At 42.8% G+C, this 18,514-nt stretch overlaps 1 protein-coding gene across 1 annotated transcript in view; it reads left to right on the top strand.

The window, feature by feature from the left end:
- Positions 1 to 12,307, top strand: part of CEP78 (centrosomal protein 78) — a 28,368-nt gene extending 16,061 nt beyond the window's left edge. The window contains exons 10-14 of the mRNA XM_029919677.1: positions 7,244 to 7,321; positions 8,717 to 8,883; positions 10,388 to 10,559; positions 10,878 to 10,925; positions 11,678 to 12,307. Coding sequence (XP_029775537.1) covers positions 7,244 to 7,321; positions 8,717 to 8,883; positions 10,388 to 10,559; positions 10,878 to 10,925; positions 11,678 to 12,241 — 1,029 coding nt within the window. The 3' untranslated portion in view covers positions 12,242 to 12,307. The remainder of the gene's footprint in view (positions 1 to 7,243; positions 7,322 to 8,716; positions 8,884 to 10,387; positions 10,560 to 10,877; positions 10,926 to 11,677) is intronic.
- Positions 12,308 to 18,514: the final 6,207 nt, after the last annotated feature.

The raw sequence follows: 18,514 nt of genomic DNA, 5'->3' as shown, positions 1-18,514 counted from the left end.
TTTGCGAGATCAGGTTCCCCCATCAGGCTCTGTGCTGACAGGGCGGAGCCTGCTTGAGATTCCTCTTCCCCGCCCCTCCCCCACGCACGTGCACACCCATATGTGCGTGCATGCACAGAATCTCTCTCAAATAAACTTAAAAAAATTTACCCCTTTAATCTTACAAATGAGCCATTTGTAGCACTTAAGTACTTTTTTTTCTTTTTTTTTTTTTATAGGAACTGTTTAATTCTTTTTTTTAATGTTTTATTTATTTTTGATACAGAGAGAGACAGAGCATGAGAGGGGGAGGGTCAAAGAGAGAGGGAGACACAGAATCCGAAGCAGGCTCCAGGCTCTGAGCTCTCAGCACAGAGCCTGTCGTGGGGCTTGAACCCATGAACGTGAGATCTGACCTGAGCTGAAGTCGGAGGCTTTAACCGACTGAGCCACCCAGGCACCCCTTAAGTACTTTCTTACTAAGTTGCAGAGTGACAGCAAGACCCGGGAGTATCTAATTTGCCTTCATGGCCATTTTAGATGTGGGTTCATTTCCTGCACCGAGAGATTAGGGAGGCTGTACTTGCAGAAGGGGCCCTAGGCACTGGGGGAGACCAAGAAGGTTAGGAACTGTATGTGGTTAGGGAACAGCTGATTCAAGGTGTGATGAGGACCCTTTCGCTCTTCTCCATTTTGACAAGTCACAAAAATTATGGGAGGCGCCTGGGTGACTCAGTCAGTTAAGCAATTGACTTGGGCCCAGGTTATGATCTCACAGTTTGTGAGTTCAAGCACCACCTTGGGCTCTGTGCTGACTGCTCAGAACCTGGAGCCTGCTTCGGATTCCGTGTGTGTCTCTCTCTGCCCCTTTCCCACTCATGATCTCTCTCTCTCTCTCTCTCAAAAATAAATAAACATTAAAAAGTTTTAAAAAGGGGCTCCTGGGTGGCTCAGTCACTTCAGCAACTGACTTCAGCAACTGACTTCAGCTCAGGTTATGATCTCACAGTTTTGAGTTCAAGTCCCTCATCAGACTCTGTGCTGACAGCTCAGAGCCTGGAGCCTGCTTCAGATTTTGTGTCTCCTTCTTTCTCTGCTCCTCCCCCAATGACACTGTCTCTATCTCTCTGACTCAAAAAAATGAATAGACATAAAAGAAATTTTTTAAGTTTTAAAAAAATGATGGTATTGAAAGTCTTATGACCTTATCAACCGACCACAGGTAAGAGAAGAGATTTCAACCTATTTTGCAAAGACAGAAGACAAGTACAAGAGCATGAAGCCAGAAACAGGAAACCCACAGCCTAGAATACGCACAGAGACAGGTGCAGCTGAGGGGAACGTGCACCCCAGGCAGAGATAGCCCCAGCCCCACGTGTGCATGTGGGAGAGAGGGGGGGTTAGAAATGTGACTGAGACCAGAAGAGCATGTGGAAAGTTCATGATCGGGAGAGAGAACTCTCATTTCCACCTTCATTCTCCTAAAATGAGGTTATTTTACTGTAAAAAGAACTTCGGGGGGCGCCTGGGTGGCTCAGTCAGTTAAGCTTCCGGCTTCGGCTTAGGTCATGGTCTCACAGTTCATGGGTTCGAGCCCTGCATCGGGCTCTGTGCTGATCCTCAGAGCCTGGAGCTTGCTTCAGATTCTGTGTCTCCCTCTCTCTCTGACCCTCCCCTGCTCACGCTGTCTCTCTCTGTCTCTCAAAAAGAAATAAATTTTTTTAAAAAATTAAAAAAAAAGAACTGTGAGAACTAGAGCACGTACTAGGTAGTTTTTCCTCTTCACACATATGAGAAGCCAGTCAATCAGGAGTTTCCAGGAAGCTTTTTTCTCTTGGTTTGTTTTTTGTTTGTCTTTTTGTTTTTGGTTTATTTTGGGTTTTTTTTTTTTTTTTGAGAGAGGGAGAGAAGGTACAAGTGAGCAAAGGCCACAGGGAGATAGAGAGAATCCCACGAGAGGCAGAGAGAGAGAAGTGGGACTCACCGAGAGAGGGGCTTGAGCTCACAAACCATGAGAGCATGAGCCGAAGTCAGATGCTTAATGCCTGAGCCACCTTCTCCTGTTTCTAAATAGAAAATGGCCATGGTGCAGCACGCATGACAGGAGAAAAAAAGTAAAAAGAGACACCTAGGAGGACCAGGGACTATTTCACGTAGTGTCCTTCAGCAGAAAATGTAGAACAGAATGTAAATTCAACTCTGACAACATGAAAACTAAGTTTGGGAGGAAAACCGGGGATGGACAGAAGGGGAAAAGGCATGAGTGTCCTCATTTCGCAAAGTGGGGCGTTGAGTTTACAGTTGATCAACAATTCAGATTTTTAAGTATTTTACTGCAAGTCCAAGAGGTCATGAGCAGTGGGAAAACTCATGGTGACATGCCTTCACTGAAAGGAGTGGACACAGGAAAGAGTGTAAATGATCCAAGCTCTTGTTTTGTAAAGTAGGAAGTTAGTAATGGCTAAAATTTCATGGCATAGTCACGTAAGTGTGTTACTTGGAAATGGAAAAAGAATTAAAAATCAGAATGGTTAAAACCTTATTTAAGAAGGCAACTGAAACAGCTAATAAGCATGGGAAAGTGCCAATCTCGTTAGAAATCAGAGAAAAAATGAACTAAAGCCAATATGAAATGCCCTCCAATCACATTAACAGAGAAAAGTCTGGTAATAATGGAAATCCTGGCCCTGCAGCATAATAGGAATCTCACAGCCTACACACATGTATACGGGTGTGTGAGCGGACACTGCTGCCTTTGAAAGCACGGAGCGTTCTGTCAACTAACATGTATGAATACCCCCAACCCAAGGAGATTTCTTCTCCCCCGCCCACTCGGTCCGGTACCTGTACTACAGTAATGGGTACAGCAGGACGCATGCGTGTTACTGGCATTAGCACCAAGTGAAAACAACCCAAATGTCCCTTAAGAGTTAAAAATCAGGGACGCCTGGGTGGCTCGGTTGGTTAAGCGTCCGACTCCAGCTTAGGTTGTGATCTCACAGTCCGTGGGTTTGAGCCCCGAGACAGGGTCTGTGCTAACAGCTCAGAGCCTGGAGCCTGTTTCAGATTCTGGGTCTCCCCCTCTGTCTGCCCCTCCCCCACCCATGCTCTGTTTCTCTGTCTCAATAATAAACATAAAAAAAAAAGTTAAAAATTAAATTATGTGTGGGACGCCTTGGTAAGCGGTTGTGACCTCACGGTTCCAGAACCTGAGCCCCACATCAGGCTCTGCACTGGTAGTGTGAAGCCTGCTTGGGACTCTCTCTCCCCCCCTCTCTCTCTCTGCCCCTCCTGCATTTGCGTGCTCACACACCAGCGCGCACACTCAAAATAAATAAACATTAAAAAAATAAATTATGTGTATTCGTAAAGCAATAACATTTAATGAGCCAGAGCCCCCGGCAATAATGTGGATGGCTTTTTAAAAACCGTGTTGGCTGGAGGACTGTCTACACTGTGGTTCTCTTCATGTGACGTCAGGGGACGGCACAACCGGTGTATTTTAGGGGTGCGTGCATGTAAGGGATGACGGGTCTGTAACTCCAGGAGGAGGGAAGGTGCTTGTTTCGGCCAAAGGAGGTAGGGAATTCTGAGATGCTGACAAGCTGTATCCGCAGGCTTGAGCGCAGGTCACGTAAACAGGCGGTCTCGTTGATTTGTGACACTGACAGTTTTGTTCTGTGCGCTTTGTGGGACGCGTACCATGTTTTACAGTTAAAAAGTGCCTACAGGGGCGTCTGGCTGGCTCAGTCAGTGGAGCATGTAACCCTTCACCTCAGGCTTGTGAGTTCGAGCCCCACATTAGGTGTAGGGATTACTTAAAAAAGAATTAAAACGCGCTTAAAGAAGGGTTGCCTGGGGCGCCTGGGTGGGTCAGTCGGTTAAGCATCCAACTCTTGATTTCGGCTCAGGTCATGATCTCACGGTTTGTGGGTCCAAGCTCCACATCCACGCAGAGCCTGCTTGGGATTCTCTTTCTCCCTCTCTTTCTGCCCCATCCCCATTCCTGTGCTTGCTGTCTCTCTCAAATAAAGATACTTTAAAACAAAACAAAATAAGAGTTGCCTTTAGGGGGCTGGATGCGTGAGTGCAAGAGACTACCTGATTTTAAGTCCTTCAGTCTCTTTGCACTCGCGTGTGTTCCTTAGCATTATGTGTGTGTTAACTCCTTCTGTGATGTGGGAACCCGTCTTCATTTTATAGATGAGGAGATAGAGACTTAGAGTTACTAAACTTGTCCAACCTTATAAAGCCAAGGGGTAGGGTCAGGTTTTAGCCTCAGAAATTCTGAATGGTTTTGTTTTTTGCTTTTTGTCTTTAGAGAGAGCACATGTGGACTTAGCAGGGAAGGGGCAAAGAGAGACAGAGAAAGAGAATCCCAAGCAGGCTCCAGGCCCAGGTTGGAGCCCAATTCAGGGCTCAATCTCATGACCATGAGATCATGACCTGAGCCACAATCAAAAGCTGGATGCCTAACCAACTGAGCCACCTAGTAATCGAAAAGAGAAATTTAATTACTAATTATAAGCAAAGCAATGCGTATTGCAGGAAAATGGCAAGTTTAGAGAAAAACATTCTTTCACACACATAGATCTTGTAGTGGCACGGGTTTTCCTTACTCAGCAGTTTCTTATTGTGTGCGTAGTGCTAGGCACGTGTGCGGGGATAAAACACCCCTGCCCCTAAATTTCTTGCACTTTAAAGTGAGGAAGCAAGCCACCAGTTCCAGTAGAAGTTAGTAAACCAGGTGCCACAATCCTGAAAGCAGTCTGAAACGTTAGGAACCTTTTGGAAAGCAGTTTGGAGATCAGTATAGCAGAACCTTAAAAATGTTCATTTGCTTTGATCTCAAACTCATTTTTGTGGACTTATTGACAGAAAATTATTCTTACATATGAGGAAAAGGCTTCATGCATAGAAATAGGTAGTTTGTTTTATAATATTGAAAAGTTGGAAAGAATTTAAATGTTGTAAAGGAATGACTGCATGAACCGAGAAGCTCAGTGGAATATTCTGTAGACCATTGAAAACAAGCAAGGTTATGAGTCCCCTGATTACATAAAAATGATTGATCCAATGGTAAATGGGAAAAAAGTTGAACATAAAATTATTAATACGGTATGATGGGAGCTTTGTTCCAGAAAAAAATCAGACTAGCCAGTGAATAGAAAGGGAAGGAAAGCAGATGACAAGAAGGAACATTTCTCCAAAACCTGGTGATTAGTCTTATTTAAGTAACAGAATGTCAAGCAACTTTATTTTCTAAATTTTTTGGTTCCATATTTTTTTAAGGAGCATGAATTATTTTCTAAGAGGAAGGTGTACTTTTTCATGAAAATTTAACATTATGTTCTAGTTCCCTCCACTAGGGGGCGAAACTGTCTCGTGTAATGACATGACGGACTCTATATTTAGAGCTCGCTGAGAAGGCAGCGTTTCAGTCTATCTCTGATGGTGGTCCTAGTTTCTTGTTGGCTTATTTGTTTAGAATTCCTGGGAAGTAAGTTTTCAATATTAAAGCCATTATATAAGTAGAGGAATTCTGCAGTGTTTTTTCCCTTGTCCCCATTAAAGAATTTGAAGTTAGTAGGCTATTTTTTTTATTTTTCAAACATATGTTCTGAGTATAAAAATATATGTCCACTGAGCAAACTTTTTAAATAACGAAAAATTTATTGAAGGCAATAGAAGCCATCTCTGCGCGTACGCAATCTCAGCTCCGCTTCTGTCTCACAGGCGCCCGGGTGGCTCCGTCGGTCGAGCATCCAACTCTCGATTGCGGCTCAGGTGATGATATCACAGTTCCTGGGTTCAAGCCCCGCATCGGGCTGTCTGCTGTCAGCACAGAGCCCATGTCAGTCCTCTGTTTGCGTCTCTCTCTGCCCCTCCCCCCTCCAAAAGAACAAATAAATATTTAAGATAAATAAATAAATAAAGCTGAAATCAGGGTGTCAGTCAGACATCCAGACCCCAGTCACTTTTAACGCGCCACCCCATTAGGTCACACCCACCAAAAGTATTCTCTTAAAATCAATTAAAGATCAACTGATTTGAGAAACCTTCATTACATTTGCAAAATGCCTTTGCTGCAGCACCTAGATTACCATTTGATTGAGTAACTGAGAGGATTGTGTAGTTCAGCGGGTAGGACTCTGAGAGGCATAGAAATCTGCCAACCACAAGTCGTGTCCTCCGCCGCAAGGACCTGGAAACCGGAAGGGAGTTTGCCACGTGTCTTCTTTTTTATTGACGTTAGTGACAGGGAAGGCCACCACCTCTGTGAGCAGGCATGGCACCCAACCTCCTCAGTTCAAAACTTGGCTCTACAGCTGAATTAGTGATGTGGGCGTGCGTGTTCTACATCCCTTGTCTCTGCCTCCGGGTTTTCAGAGTGTTTACTTTTCACTTTTTAAACTTTTTTAAGGTTTATTTATTTTTGAGAGAGAGACAGGGCCAGTGGGGGAGGGGCAGAGAGAGAGGGAGGCTGAATCCGAAGCAGGCTCCAGGCTCCGTGCTGTCAGCGCAGAGCCCGACGTGGGGCTCACACTCAGAACTGAGATCATGCCTGGACCAAAGTCACACTCTTAACCGACTGGCCACCCAGGTGCCCCTAAAGTGTTTACCTTTTTAAAAATGCATTTGAATCTGCAGCTTAATCATTCAGTTGGTTAACCATGTTCCTAAGGTTTCCTCTTATAAAGGGACCCATAAATAAAAGTAGAATTTTCCTATCTTCGCCTTAATTTTAAAAAAGTAAGATAAATGTCTGATTACTATATATTAGACATATACCTTTCATGGTGAGCTGCCACAAATTCATTTTGGAAAGCGTGGGATTCAACTAAAACTTTTTTTAGTGTTTATTATTTTGAGAGACAGAGAGCGAGCGAGTGAGTGAGAGAACGAGTGAGTCCCAGGCAGGCACTCACTATTTGCTGTCGGCACAGAGCCTGGCGTGGGGCTCCATCTCATGAGCCATGGGGCCATGACCTGAGCGAAATCAAGTGTTGGAACTTAACCAACTGAGCCACCCAGCCGCCCTTGAGGCAGCCCTCAAGTAAAATTTTAATATCCTAATTTGATATATTTTGGTAATTAATTTGATTAGCATGGTATGATATCATAAGTAATAGACTATAATCCTTAAGTCTTGAGTTCACGTCTGGCTCAGCGCCTCAATTCTTGGTGAGATCTATGGCTGGAAAGGCTTTTGGATCTCGTACTCTGAATTGTTTGTAATTCTTACTCTACTTCTTCTCACTAGGAAAAACTGGAGGGGTGCCTAAAGCAGTTAAAGGAGGAAAGAGTAATAAGACTGAAGGCTGATAAACGAGTCAGTGAGGTAAACAAGTTTTTTCTTATACTTTTGAGAGTGTTTGGTTTTATTTTGATTTGATTGGAAGCCATGCTTGTGCAGTTTTTAACTGTACAGTTTTTAAAACTGTAACTAGTGTATGAATCTTTGTATTTACTTATATTTAGGGGTCATACGATTGGTATTCCAGAAAGCATGTTTTTGTAATGTAAAAATCTTAGGATTAAAAAAAATTTTTTTTTAATGTCTTTATTTTATTTTGAGAGAGAGACAGAGAGTGAGCAGGGGAAGGGCAGAGAGAGAGACCGGGAGGCACAGAATTGGAAGCAGGCTCCAGGCTCTGAGCTGTCAGCACAGAGCCCAACATGGGGGTCGAAGCCATGGACCATGAGATCACGACCTGAGCCAAAGTTGGACGCTTAACCAACTGAGCCACCCAGGCGCCCCCTTAGGGTTTTTTTTTTTTGGTGTGTGTGTACTTTTATATGACTTTTATCGTATTTTCTGTTCATGATGCTTCAATTAAAGAGAGCACTTTTGCATATACTGTATTTACAGTAACATAAAAGACATGACATTTTATCAGTGAATTAGAAAAGTGAATACTTTAAATAAATAAATAAAACATTGGAAAACTGCTAAGAATGCAATGAAAGATAAAAATATATATTCTGAGAATTACATTAGGCGAATGTTCACAGAAGCAGGACATGAGCTAAAAAGTTGTATATAAATATATTTGATTATCATAAGGTGAGTTTAGGGAGAATTTTTGCAAGTGTATACATTGGATTGATGGCCATTCACTCCTTCAGTAAATGTTGAACATCTGTTAAGGTAAAAGGTGCATCATGAACAAAAGGGCCTGAGAAATACTAGAGTTAGGTGTATATGGTTTTAGATGAGTAGAGATTGAGGGGCTGGGAAGTCCAAGGGAGGAAATATCTTCAAGAAGCCAAGGAGAGTATTGGCCATCGTACAGTTAGTAAGCTGGGTATTATTTGGGACTTTTAAACTTAGGCATTTAATATTTTGTCCAGTAAAGTTAATCCGGACTGTGCAGCCAAGCTGGGTTATGCTTTGCTCAAGTCAGAGTGTATTTCACTTTCTAATTTAAAGGGAGCCATAAGCAGCTAATTTTCTAAGGTAAAATGAGGCTCTGTTATGAATACAACCAGTTAAGAAAGTGAGTTTTCCAAAGATCATCAATAAAACAGAACTTTCTTTATATACCATCTGAGTGTTACATAGGAAACTTTGTCGGATGTCTCTGGATTTTGATTATTGTCTGGATACGGTCTCTGTCTTTACTGGTGGAAAGTTAGGTTAATTACAAATTAATTACGTTTGAAATGTTTAACCATTGTCTTTTGATGGCAGTGCGAGAAAATCGGGTCCGACGTTTTCAGTCTTCTTTTACAGCTGGAACGTGAAAACGCCCGGTTGAGAAATATCAATTACTCTTTGTCTGAAGCCCTTCACGCGCAGACGGTGACAAGCGTGATGCTGGATGATGAAGGGGTTTTGCGCAGCATTGAGAACTCCTTCCAGAAGTTCCATGCCTTCTTGGATCTCCTTAAAGATGCTGGGTTAGTTCATTGCTCTCGCGCGCATTCTTCTCTTTGCGATAGTAATGATGGTTTGCTGCGGAACGTGGGCGATTGCCGTTGCTTCCATCATTTTACTTAGGGTGTAACTATTATGTAAGATAGAGGGTTTTTATTTTTTACTCAGGACTTAAATTTTAAAAGAAACACAAAGTGGGACACCTGCTTTGGTAGAGGAGAGAGGCCTTTATAAAGGAATAACCTATAAATAAATTAATTTGTAGGTATAGTTTTTGGTAAAGAGTAAATGGAAGGTAATTTTACTTGAAAATATTCCAGAATGCATAGGAACTTCCCTCCTTGTTATCCATTTTCCTTGTAAAATAAGTCTGAATTAAAGCAATTTTGGGGGGTGCCTGGGTGGCTCAGTTGAGTAAGCATCTAGCTTCGGCTCAGGTCATGATCTCACAGTTTGTGGGTTTGAGCCCCGCATCGGGCTCTGTGCTGACAGCTCAGCCTGGAGCCTGCTTCAGATTCTGTGTCTTCCTCTCTCTCTGCCCCCTCCCTGCTCATGCTCAGTCTCTATCAAAAATAAATGTTAAAAATTTTTTTTCTAATTTAAATAAAAAATAAAGCAGTTTTTGTCCTACATATTAAAATTTTCATCAGTCTGCAGGGCAGAGATAGATCGTTTGTTTTCAACCGGGAACGATTTTGCTACAAGAAGTTGTTGAAAGAGAGAATAGGAGATTGAAATTGATGCAGTGATGTTTTGTAGGTGGAGGGGTTGGTGTCGGGATGGAGGGGGCAAACACGTTTTTTGGGACAGGAGGAAAGGTGGTAAAGAAGTGGGGATGAGGGGAGGGGCGGTGGATGCACTGGGTGCGTGCACTGGTAAGTCAGGTGGTGGGCCGGACGCCATGGGGGGAAGCAGTGCTTCAAGGACCGCATGATCTGATCTGGTCCTAGAGCACGATCTGGAAGGGCTGAGAATTTGGGAGAGAACAAGGGCTTGTTTCTGGAGTAGGATGTTGGCTTTTAAGACTTTAGAAGGATTTCATGAGTGGGGCGCCTGGGTGGCTCAGTCGGTTAAGTGTGTGACTTCAGCTCAGGTCATGATCTCCCAGTTGGTAAGTTTGAGCCTCTTCAGATCCTCTGCCTCGCTTTCTCTCTCTGCGTCTCCCCAGCTTGCAACTCTCTCCCTCAGAAATAAATAAACATTGATAAAATTTTATAACGTTTATTTTTGAAGGAGAGAGACACAGAGCATGAGCAGGGAGGGGCAGAAAAAGAGGGAAACACAGAATCTAAAGCAAGCTCCAGGCTCTCAGCTGTCAGGACAGAACCCAATGAGGGGCTCGAAGTCACGAACTACAAGATCATGGCCTGAGTCGAAGTGGGGCGCTTAACTGATTGAGCCACCTGGGCGCCCCAAAAAATTTTTTTTCAGAAGTATTTCAAGATCGTTAGGTATAGGGAGATCTAACCTGCTCATACGCAATTATAACAATCTTTGCTTTTTTTCTCCTTTCCTCCTCTTGTCCAGGCTTGGTCAGCTTGCCACAATGGCTGGTATAGATCAGTCAGATTTTCATTTGCTCGGTCATCCCCAGATGAATTCTACGATGACTAGTCCTCCTAGAGAAGAAAAGAAAGCGCCCGAAGAAGAAAAACCAGAATCAAAGCAGAACTCCCTAGGACACGTGCAGAACATCCAAGTGAGTGGACGGAACAGAACTTAATGATCCTAAGAGTGATGAGCAAAAGCAAATTACAGTCAGAGAGAAAATGAGGCCGATCTGTCTCTAATAATCCACATGCTTGGGAGCCTCTTTGGGGTCCTTTCCCAATCTGAAATTAGTAAGTTTGTACCCGTTTCATAATATTGTATAGTTGTAACTGAGAAAATGGGGACGCCTTTGGAAAATGTCTGATGTAAAGCAAACTATCCTCAGTGAAGATAGAAACGAAACATTAGAGAAGATATTCCAAATTTTAAATTGTGTAAATGTCTATTCTATTCGTATTTCATCTAGGTTTCTATTTGTATGCAGTCAGCTTACAGTGAAGGAACACTAATGAAGGTACAAGTTCTGATACAGATAATTTTTTTAAATAAGTAATCCAGACGTAACTAATAGACAAGGTCTTACGGTTAACCTCCCGGTTATGGGAACATGAGGGAAGGCCTGTCTGCTTCTCCTCCGGCCTTCCCTCCCCTCCCCTCCAGCTCCCATCTCGGCCAGCCTCAGACAGTCTTAGGAACCGACAGCTGAGAACACAGTCTCGCCACAGGTTCAATACTGCTCATATGTTCCAGGAGGGTAGAGAAGAAATTAATTTTCTTAGGGAATAAAGCTTTATTATTTTTGTTAGTGTTTATTTATTTTTGAGACAGAGACAAAGCATGAGCAGGGGAGGGGCAGTGAGAGAGAGGGAGACACAGAACCCGAAGCAGGCTCCAGGCTCTGAGCTGTCAGCACAGAGCCCAACACAGGGCTCGAACGCACAAACTGCAAGATCATGACCTGAGCTGAAGTCGGACGCTTAACCAACACTGCCACCCAGGGACCCCTCTAGCTTTACTATTTTTAATGGGGCAAAGGGAAGTAGGTAATAATTACCACAAACTGTAAAGCCTGAAAATGTAGTAGACGTTGCCTTGGATATAGCTGAGTTAAGTTGGGAATCACCTGGCAAGATACAGTTAGAAAAAAAACGGATCTAAAATTGTCTGATCAATCAACTGACTGTCTTAATAATAAGACCAGACTCTACTTTTTAATGGTTGGCTTTTTCATCACTGAATTTTTGTTTTCTTTTGTTTTCCCTCCAGTTTCAGAAAATTACAAGCGATGCTAGAATTCCTTTGCCTCTCGACTCCTTCCATGGCCCCGTCTGTACGCAAGAGCCCTTAGAAACTTCCAGAGACAACCTGGGAGCCCCGGTCAGTAAGCAGCAGCAGGAGTCTTTCAAAGAATTCATTGCTAGAACATGTTCTCCATCAGCTGATGTGATATCTGGAATTGGCAGCCAAAGAAAAGATGACGAATTATCTAGAAATAGCAAATCTTCTTCAGAGAAGTTGACCAAACCAGGTGAATATACCAAAAAACACTCTGCTAAGAAACAGTCCAGAAACGACCTGCGTTCCTGCTCTGACTCCCCTATAAATTGGAAAAGTAACGGAATCGGGCAAAATGGTTCTTTGGTTCATGAACCAATTAAAAGCGAGTCTTTGAAAAACCCCATTTCTGACAAGAAAGAAAGTAAAATAGTGACTCTTTCATCGAAGAGAACTAAAAGTAAACTCAATCTGTTAGAACACTCTGAAAGTGATACTCTTGGATCTGACTTTGAAATTCAAGAAAGCATCCATTCTGTATCACGCCTGACATAGGTCTAAATCTTTTGAAATTATGTTTTTGCCTCCAAATTTTAATAAAGTCCTTATATTTTCATTGTGCATATGGTGTCTTAAAATGTGATACTGGAAGCCATTAGAGAAAGGTTTATCTAGTCTTTTTTATTGTAATGAAACTTCAGGTGTATGTTTTCTTTTTGACACTACACCGTTCATTCAGTAGGTATGTCCTCAGGGCCTAACAAGTGCTATACCATTCTGGGCACCCTTGCTTTAAGCAGTGAACAAAACAAAACCTGTACCTTTGCAGAACTAATATCCCATGGGAGGAGAAAAAAAATAAGCAGGGTAATAGCACTAGAGAGGAATGAAGTATTAAGTGGGATAGTTTTAACATTTGGTTAAATGTGGAAATACTATAAATCGCTTGGCCAGCAGTCATTGGTGTATCCTAAATCATAATAACCAAGGCAACAAATACTGACCAAGATACTTAACCATATTTATAGATTACAGCAGTCATATAAAAATAAGGTAGGGCCCCATTTTATGGATAAGGATTCAGATAATGTGAATTGCCCAAAATTACAGAGCTTTAAGTAAATGTTTGAGATGGGGTTTGAACCAGAACGTGTGCTCTTAATCTCTTTGTTGTCCTGTTACTTTGTTAAGAGAGGAGGGGCTTGAGAAGGCCGTGGAGAGAAAAGCCAGTGAGCACTGGAGTGCAGAGCAGGACTGTCAGAAAGTATACCCATCCCTCCCCCATCTGGGTTGGGATTTTAAAGGCAGAATATGCGGGACTCCTGGGTGGCTCAGTTGGTTAAGCGTCCAACTCAGGTCATGATCTTGCAGTCTATGAGTTTGAGCCCCATGTTGGGCTCTGTGCTGACAGCTCAGAGCCTGGAGCCTGCTTCTGATTCTGTGTCTCCCTCTCTCTCTGCCCCTCCCCCTAGTCCTGCTCTTTCTTGCTCTCAAAAATAAACATTAAAAATGTTTTTTAATAAATAAAGGCAGAATATGTAAAGGTAAATGAATGCATGCCTCAGGACTAAATTATGCCTCCCTGGTAAAACATGCTAGATAAGTCCTGAGTTCAACCAAACTGTGACTTGAGAGGTAAGATCAGAGAAAAGCTACAGTGTCAGGTCTCTTCTAGCAGGTTCTGCTTGATTGATACCCAGAGGACTGCTACACTACTACTGAGTTCAGGAATCATGGAGCGCGTGCTATTGGAAGAAAACAATAAAGAGATGTAGTCTTGGTCCTTAACTAACAGAATGAAAGTAGAAGACACACAACTAGAGGCATTAATACTGCATTTTGCATTCTGTGATGGGACCGCTTAGGGAACGTAGCCCATGTTTGGGGAAGAAGCGAGACCTGGAAGGTCATCTGAAGAGGTGATAACTAAGCTGAGTCCTGAAGGACTAGTTGGAATCTGGTGAATAAGGTGAGGGAAAGGATACTCAAGGTGGAGGGAACAGTACAGGCAGAAGTATAGAACCAGGAGCATGAGAGTGGTATGTTAGGCGGACGCCAGATAAACATTTCAGTTAGCGGGATGTCCTCAGGCGGTGGCAGCAAGGTCGCCTTACAAGCCATGTTACATGGAGCTGGTTCTTTCTTCTCGGGAAATAGTGAGCTGATAAAAGGGTTGACGAATGGGGCCGCCTGGGTGGCTCAGTCCGTTAAGCGTCTGACTTTGGCTCCAGTCATGATCTCACGGTTCATGAGTTCGAACCCCGCAGTGGGCTCACTGCTTTCAGCACAGAGCCCACTTCAGATCCTCTGTCCCCCTCTATCTTTGCCCCTCTCCCATTTATTCTCTCTCTCTCTCAAAAATGAAAAAAAAATGTTTAAAACAGAAACTTAAAAGGGTTGAAGAATGGAAATGACATATTGATGTTAAATCATGGATATTCAGTAGAACATCAGTTTGCAGAAGCATGGAGATTAGAGATGATCCCACACTCTTCTGAGGAGTATTGTTTTTTTATTTTTACATAAAAATAAAAAATTTCCTCCTCTGTCTTTACAAAAAGGGTTCCATGGACAAAAGTAAGGGAAATCCTGGCTTAAATAAAGTTAAATAGGTTTCTTTACAATATGATTTCTCGAGGCTGCAGCAGGCTAATGGTCATTCTGAATTTCTGTTTTATTTTCTTTTCAATACAGTCTTTTTTTTTTAATTTCTTTTGACTTTTATTTATTTTTGAGAGAGAGAGAAAGGCAGACAGAGCATGATCAGGGGAGGGGCAGAGAGAGAGGGAGGCACAGAATCTGAAGACAGGCTCCAGGCTCCGAGCTGTTGAGCACAGAGCCCAATGCAGGGTTCGAACTCACCAACCGTGAGATCATGACCTGAGCCAAAGTCGGATGCTTAACCGACTGAGCCACCCAGGCGCCTCGTGAAAAAGAATTTTTTTAGAATGAGAGTGACTTAAATGTTCGTAGGTTGAAAGGAAGGAACCGAAGAAAGGAGCTACTGAAGGTGCTGAGGAGTGAGCAGCTCACCTGTACCTTGGATCCCAGGAGGCGGGAGCATGCGGTGCGTCCGCGCACTTAGGACTGGCAGAAAGATGTGCGCAGGTGAGGGTGTATGTCGATCCCTTGAGGGCTCAGTGAATCGGAGGTGTCTCGCCTACATACACGCAGTGAAAACGATGAGATAAGTGATGTGGAGAATTGGGAACACGTGGAAATATAGTAAGAAAACAGGAATACCGTTCATACTGCAAAATACAGAAGAATGGTACTCTTCAAGTGAGATAAATTCCGGCAAGTTTAGGGAATAGAGCCCTGGGAAGAGGTAGGTCAGTGAATTTATGCTGTAGCCTCAGTTTTCTTTTACCACAGACTTTTAAAAGTCATACATACATCAGCTCAGGTCATGATCTCACGGTTTGTGAGATTGAGCCCCGCATCCAACTCCATGTTGATAGCACAGAGCCTGCTTGGGATTCTCTCTGTCTCTGTCTTTCTCTCTCTCTCTCTCTCTCTCTCTCTCTTTCTTTCTCTCTCTCTCTGCCCCTCCGGGGCTCGTGCTGTCTCTCAAAAAACACAAACAAAAAACATGCATGTATACACATTGCAGTTTTAAAATTCTTGCATATTTTAAATGTTTTTTAATCATTTGAAATGATTTTATTAAGACTCCATATGGGGGCGCCTGGGTGGCTCAGTCAGGCATCTGACTTCAGCTCAGGTCACGCTCTCATGGTTTGTGGGTTCGAGCCCCGTGTTGGGTTCTGTGCTGACAACTCAGAGCCCGGAGACTGCTTCAGATTCAGTGTCTCCTCATTCTGCCCCTACCCTGCGCATGCACTCGCTCGCTCGCTCTCTCTGTCAAGAAAAACAAACAAAAATTTTTTTTAATTAAATAAACTTAAAAAAATAATTATGAATATGGATGATTTGTTGTTTAATACTTTTTAGCGCTTTGGTGTTAAACTTCCAACACTGGTCCTGAAGGAAGGTCACTTCCTTGAAAACCAGTATTTTCGGGGCCCCTGGTTGGCTCAGTCGGTTGAGTGTCCGACTTCGGCTCAGGTCATGATCTCGTGGTTTGTGGGTTCAAGCCCTGCATTGGGCTCTGTGCTGAAAGCGCAAAGCCTGGAGCCTGCTTCCGATTCTGTGTGTCCTTCTTTCTCTGCCCCTCCCCTGCTCATGATCTCTCTCTGTGTCTCTCAAAAATAAATAAAAAATGTTAAAAAAAATTGAAATCCTATTTAAAAAAGAACAGTATTTTTATTTGGTTTAGAGAAAGTTACAAGCATGTTCCTTTACTGAGAAGTTGCTGTGTACTCTGCTGAGTGATTCCCAGACCCTATGAAGCTATGCAAAGAGGACGTTTTGAGTTTTATATAACAGTGTCCGATGTGATGCTGTCACACAGAGTTGTCATCCTGCCCTAAGTCCATATAATTACTCTTGGCCAAAAATTATTTTTTTTAATTTTTTTTAATGTTTTATTTTTATTTTTGATACAGAGAGAGACAGAGCATGAGAGGGGGAGGGGCAGAGAGAGAGGGAGACACAGAATTGGAAGCAGGCTCCAGGCTCTGAGCTAGCTGTCAGCACAGAGCCTGACGCAGGGCTTGAACCCACGAACGTGAGATCTGACCTGAGCCGAAGCCGGAGGCTTAACCGACTGAGCCACCCAGGCGCCCCCCAAAATTATTTTTGCATGCCTATCTGGTACTGTATCCAGGAATCTGTCTAATTTCAAATGGATATTTATAGAATAATCTCTAATCTAAGATTATAACACCTGATTTTCAGAGGATCAGCAAGATAGGATTGACGATTTGAGTTTTTTAAGATTCTGATTATAAACTACATGCTGCAGCGTATCGTTTAACAGAGCTGGCCGAACACATTCTTGTACTCTTCCAGAATCTCATTGAGATGATTGGAGAAGTATTAAAGCAAAAATAGATTCATAGCAGAGTTGGAAAACCAGAAAATGAACAATGTGGAATTTCTAGAAGATAAAAAGGTTATCAAAGGATCAGTTAGTTATTAAGAGCAGAACGGCTAAACTTCCATTCTGTGCATCTTTGAAGCCCCTAACTGGGGCGTTTACCACCAGGCTGAGGCTAAGAAAGCGGCTCTCTGAAGTGGGAGTTCTGGCACAGGGCACACTGAGGTTGGAGAGGGCGACACCCTCGTGACTACGAGGAGGGACTGAAGGTGACCCCCACCCGCTCTCTGGCTGTGGGAACAGCCACTCCCTTTATCGTCACCAGAGGCACCTATGATCAGAATTTGTGTTCACTGAAAGTGAAGTGGAATTATTTGGCTTAGGAAAAGCACTTCGAATGTGACATTAGGTCCACACCTATAAATACACCAGGAATCATCAGATTTGAAGAAAACCGGTAACATAAAAGGAGATCCCTAATTAAAACAAATTAGCCTGTTTCAGATGGTAGTTACTAGAGGAAACAGAAGAAATTTAAGAATATGACTATGATCTAAAGAGAGTTGTATGGGGGTGTCTGGGTGGCTTGTCGGCTAAGCCTCCAACTTCGGCTCAGGTCAGATCTCACATTCGTGGGTTCGAGCCCTGCGTCAGGCTCTGTGCTGACAGCCAGCTCAGAGCCTGGAGCCTGCTTCCAGTTCTGTGTCTCCTTCTCTCTCTGCCCCTCCCTCTCTCATGCTCTGTCTCTCTCTGTATCAAAAATAAATAAAAACATTTAAAAAAATTTTTAAAAATAAAGAGAGTTGTATGGATACGGTATCCATAAAGAGTAAGATGCTAGGAAAAAGAAGTCTTTCGCTTCTGGAAATTAAAAATATGATTATGAAAAAGCACTCGGCTAGATCACGGAATGGGTTCAGCTGAAGCTTAAATTCATGACATAGAAGCTTTGAGAGATTCCCCCTTATCCCCTGCAAAGGGATGAAAGATAAAAATTATGAAAGAAAAGTGAGAGCCCTCCAAACAGGCACAGAGTAATCGTACGAGCACACAGATACTTGTGGGATTAATGAGACAATACAGATTTTGGTATTAGACTTCTTAGCAACAAAAAGAAATTTTTCTCTTAGAATTACAAAGCAAACTGAATGATGAATCCATGAGAGATTTTCAATTAAAGAAACTAATGATGCCATGTGCCCTGCCATTCCCCGTTATAAGCATGGATGCCTATAATCAGAAAAAGTCTAAATGAATATTAATGCATACGGGAAAAAGTGAACTCCACCTCACCCTGGACTTGGGAGCCAGCTGATGAAGTGTCACTGTTTACAGTACTGCTGGTTGCAACCTGATGAAAAAGAGGCCAATGCAGACCACGGACAGGGACTTAAAGCTTCCAAATGTGTGCCACTTCTCAAATTTCATTGGCCAGAGAGTGTCACATGACCATGCCCGAGTTCAACAGAGCAGAGAAGGGTGAACTTCCTGTGTGCCCAGAGAGGCAAATATATCTCAGTAATAGCTACCAAACTACCAGGAATGGGGGATGGAATTTAAAAACCCAAGGAAAGTCAGGCAAGAGAAACAAGTTACACAGAAAATAAAAGGTGGTAATGCCTTTTAGTAGTAGAGTAGATGCCTTTCTCACAAATGTTGAGTAGGTTAAATTCTGAAATTCCTTAGGCTTTAGTAAAAACATAAAACCCCAACTACTCATCATTTACAAAAAGCATATCTAAAAAAAATTATCATGGACTATAAAGAAATAGATAAAACTATACCAGGCAGGTAGGTGCTAACAAAAGTGCATGTGGCTCTGTTGATTTCTGGCTAAATAGAATCCAAGATGAAAACCATTAAATGGACAAAGAAAAAAACTCCTT

The sequence above is a fragment of the Suricata suricatta genome, chromosome 13 (genome assembly GCF_006229205.1).
Source record: "Suricata suricatta isolate VVHF042 chromosome 13, meerkat_22Aug2017_6uvM2_HiC, whole genome shotgun sequence".
NCBI lineage: Eukaryota > Metazoa > Chordata > Mammalia > Carnivora > Herpestidae > Suricata > Suricata suricatta.
The sequence above is the reverse complement of the archived record's forward strand: the minus strand, read 5'-3'. Positions and strand labels throughout refer to the sequence as shown.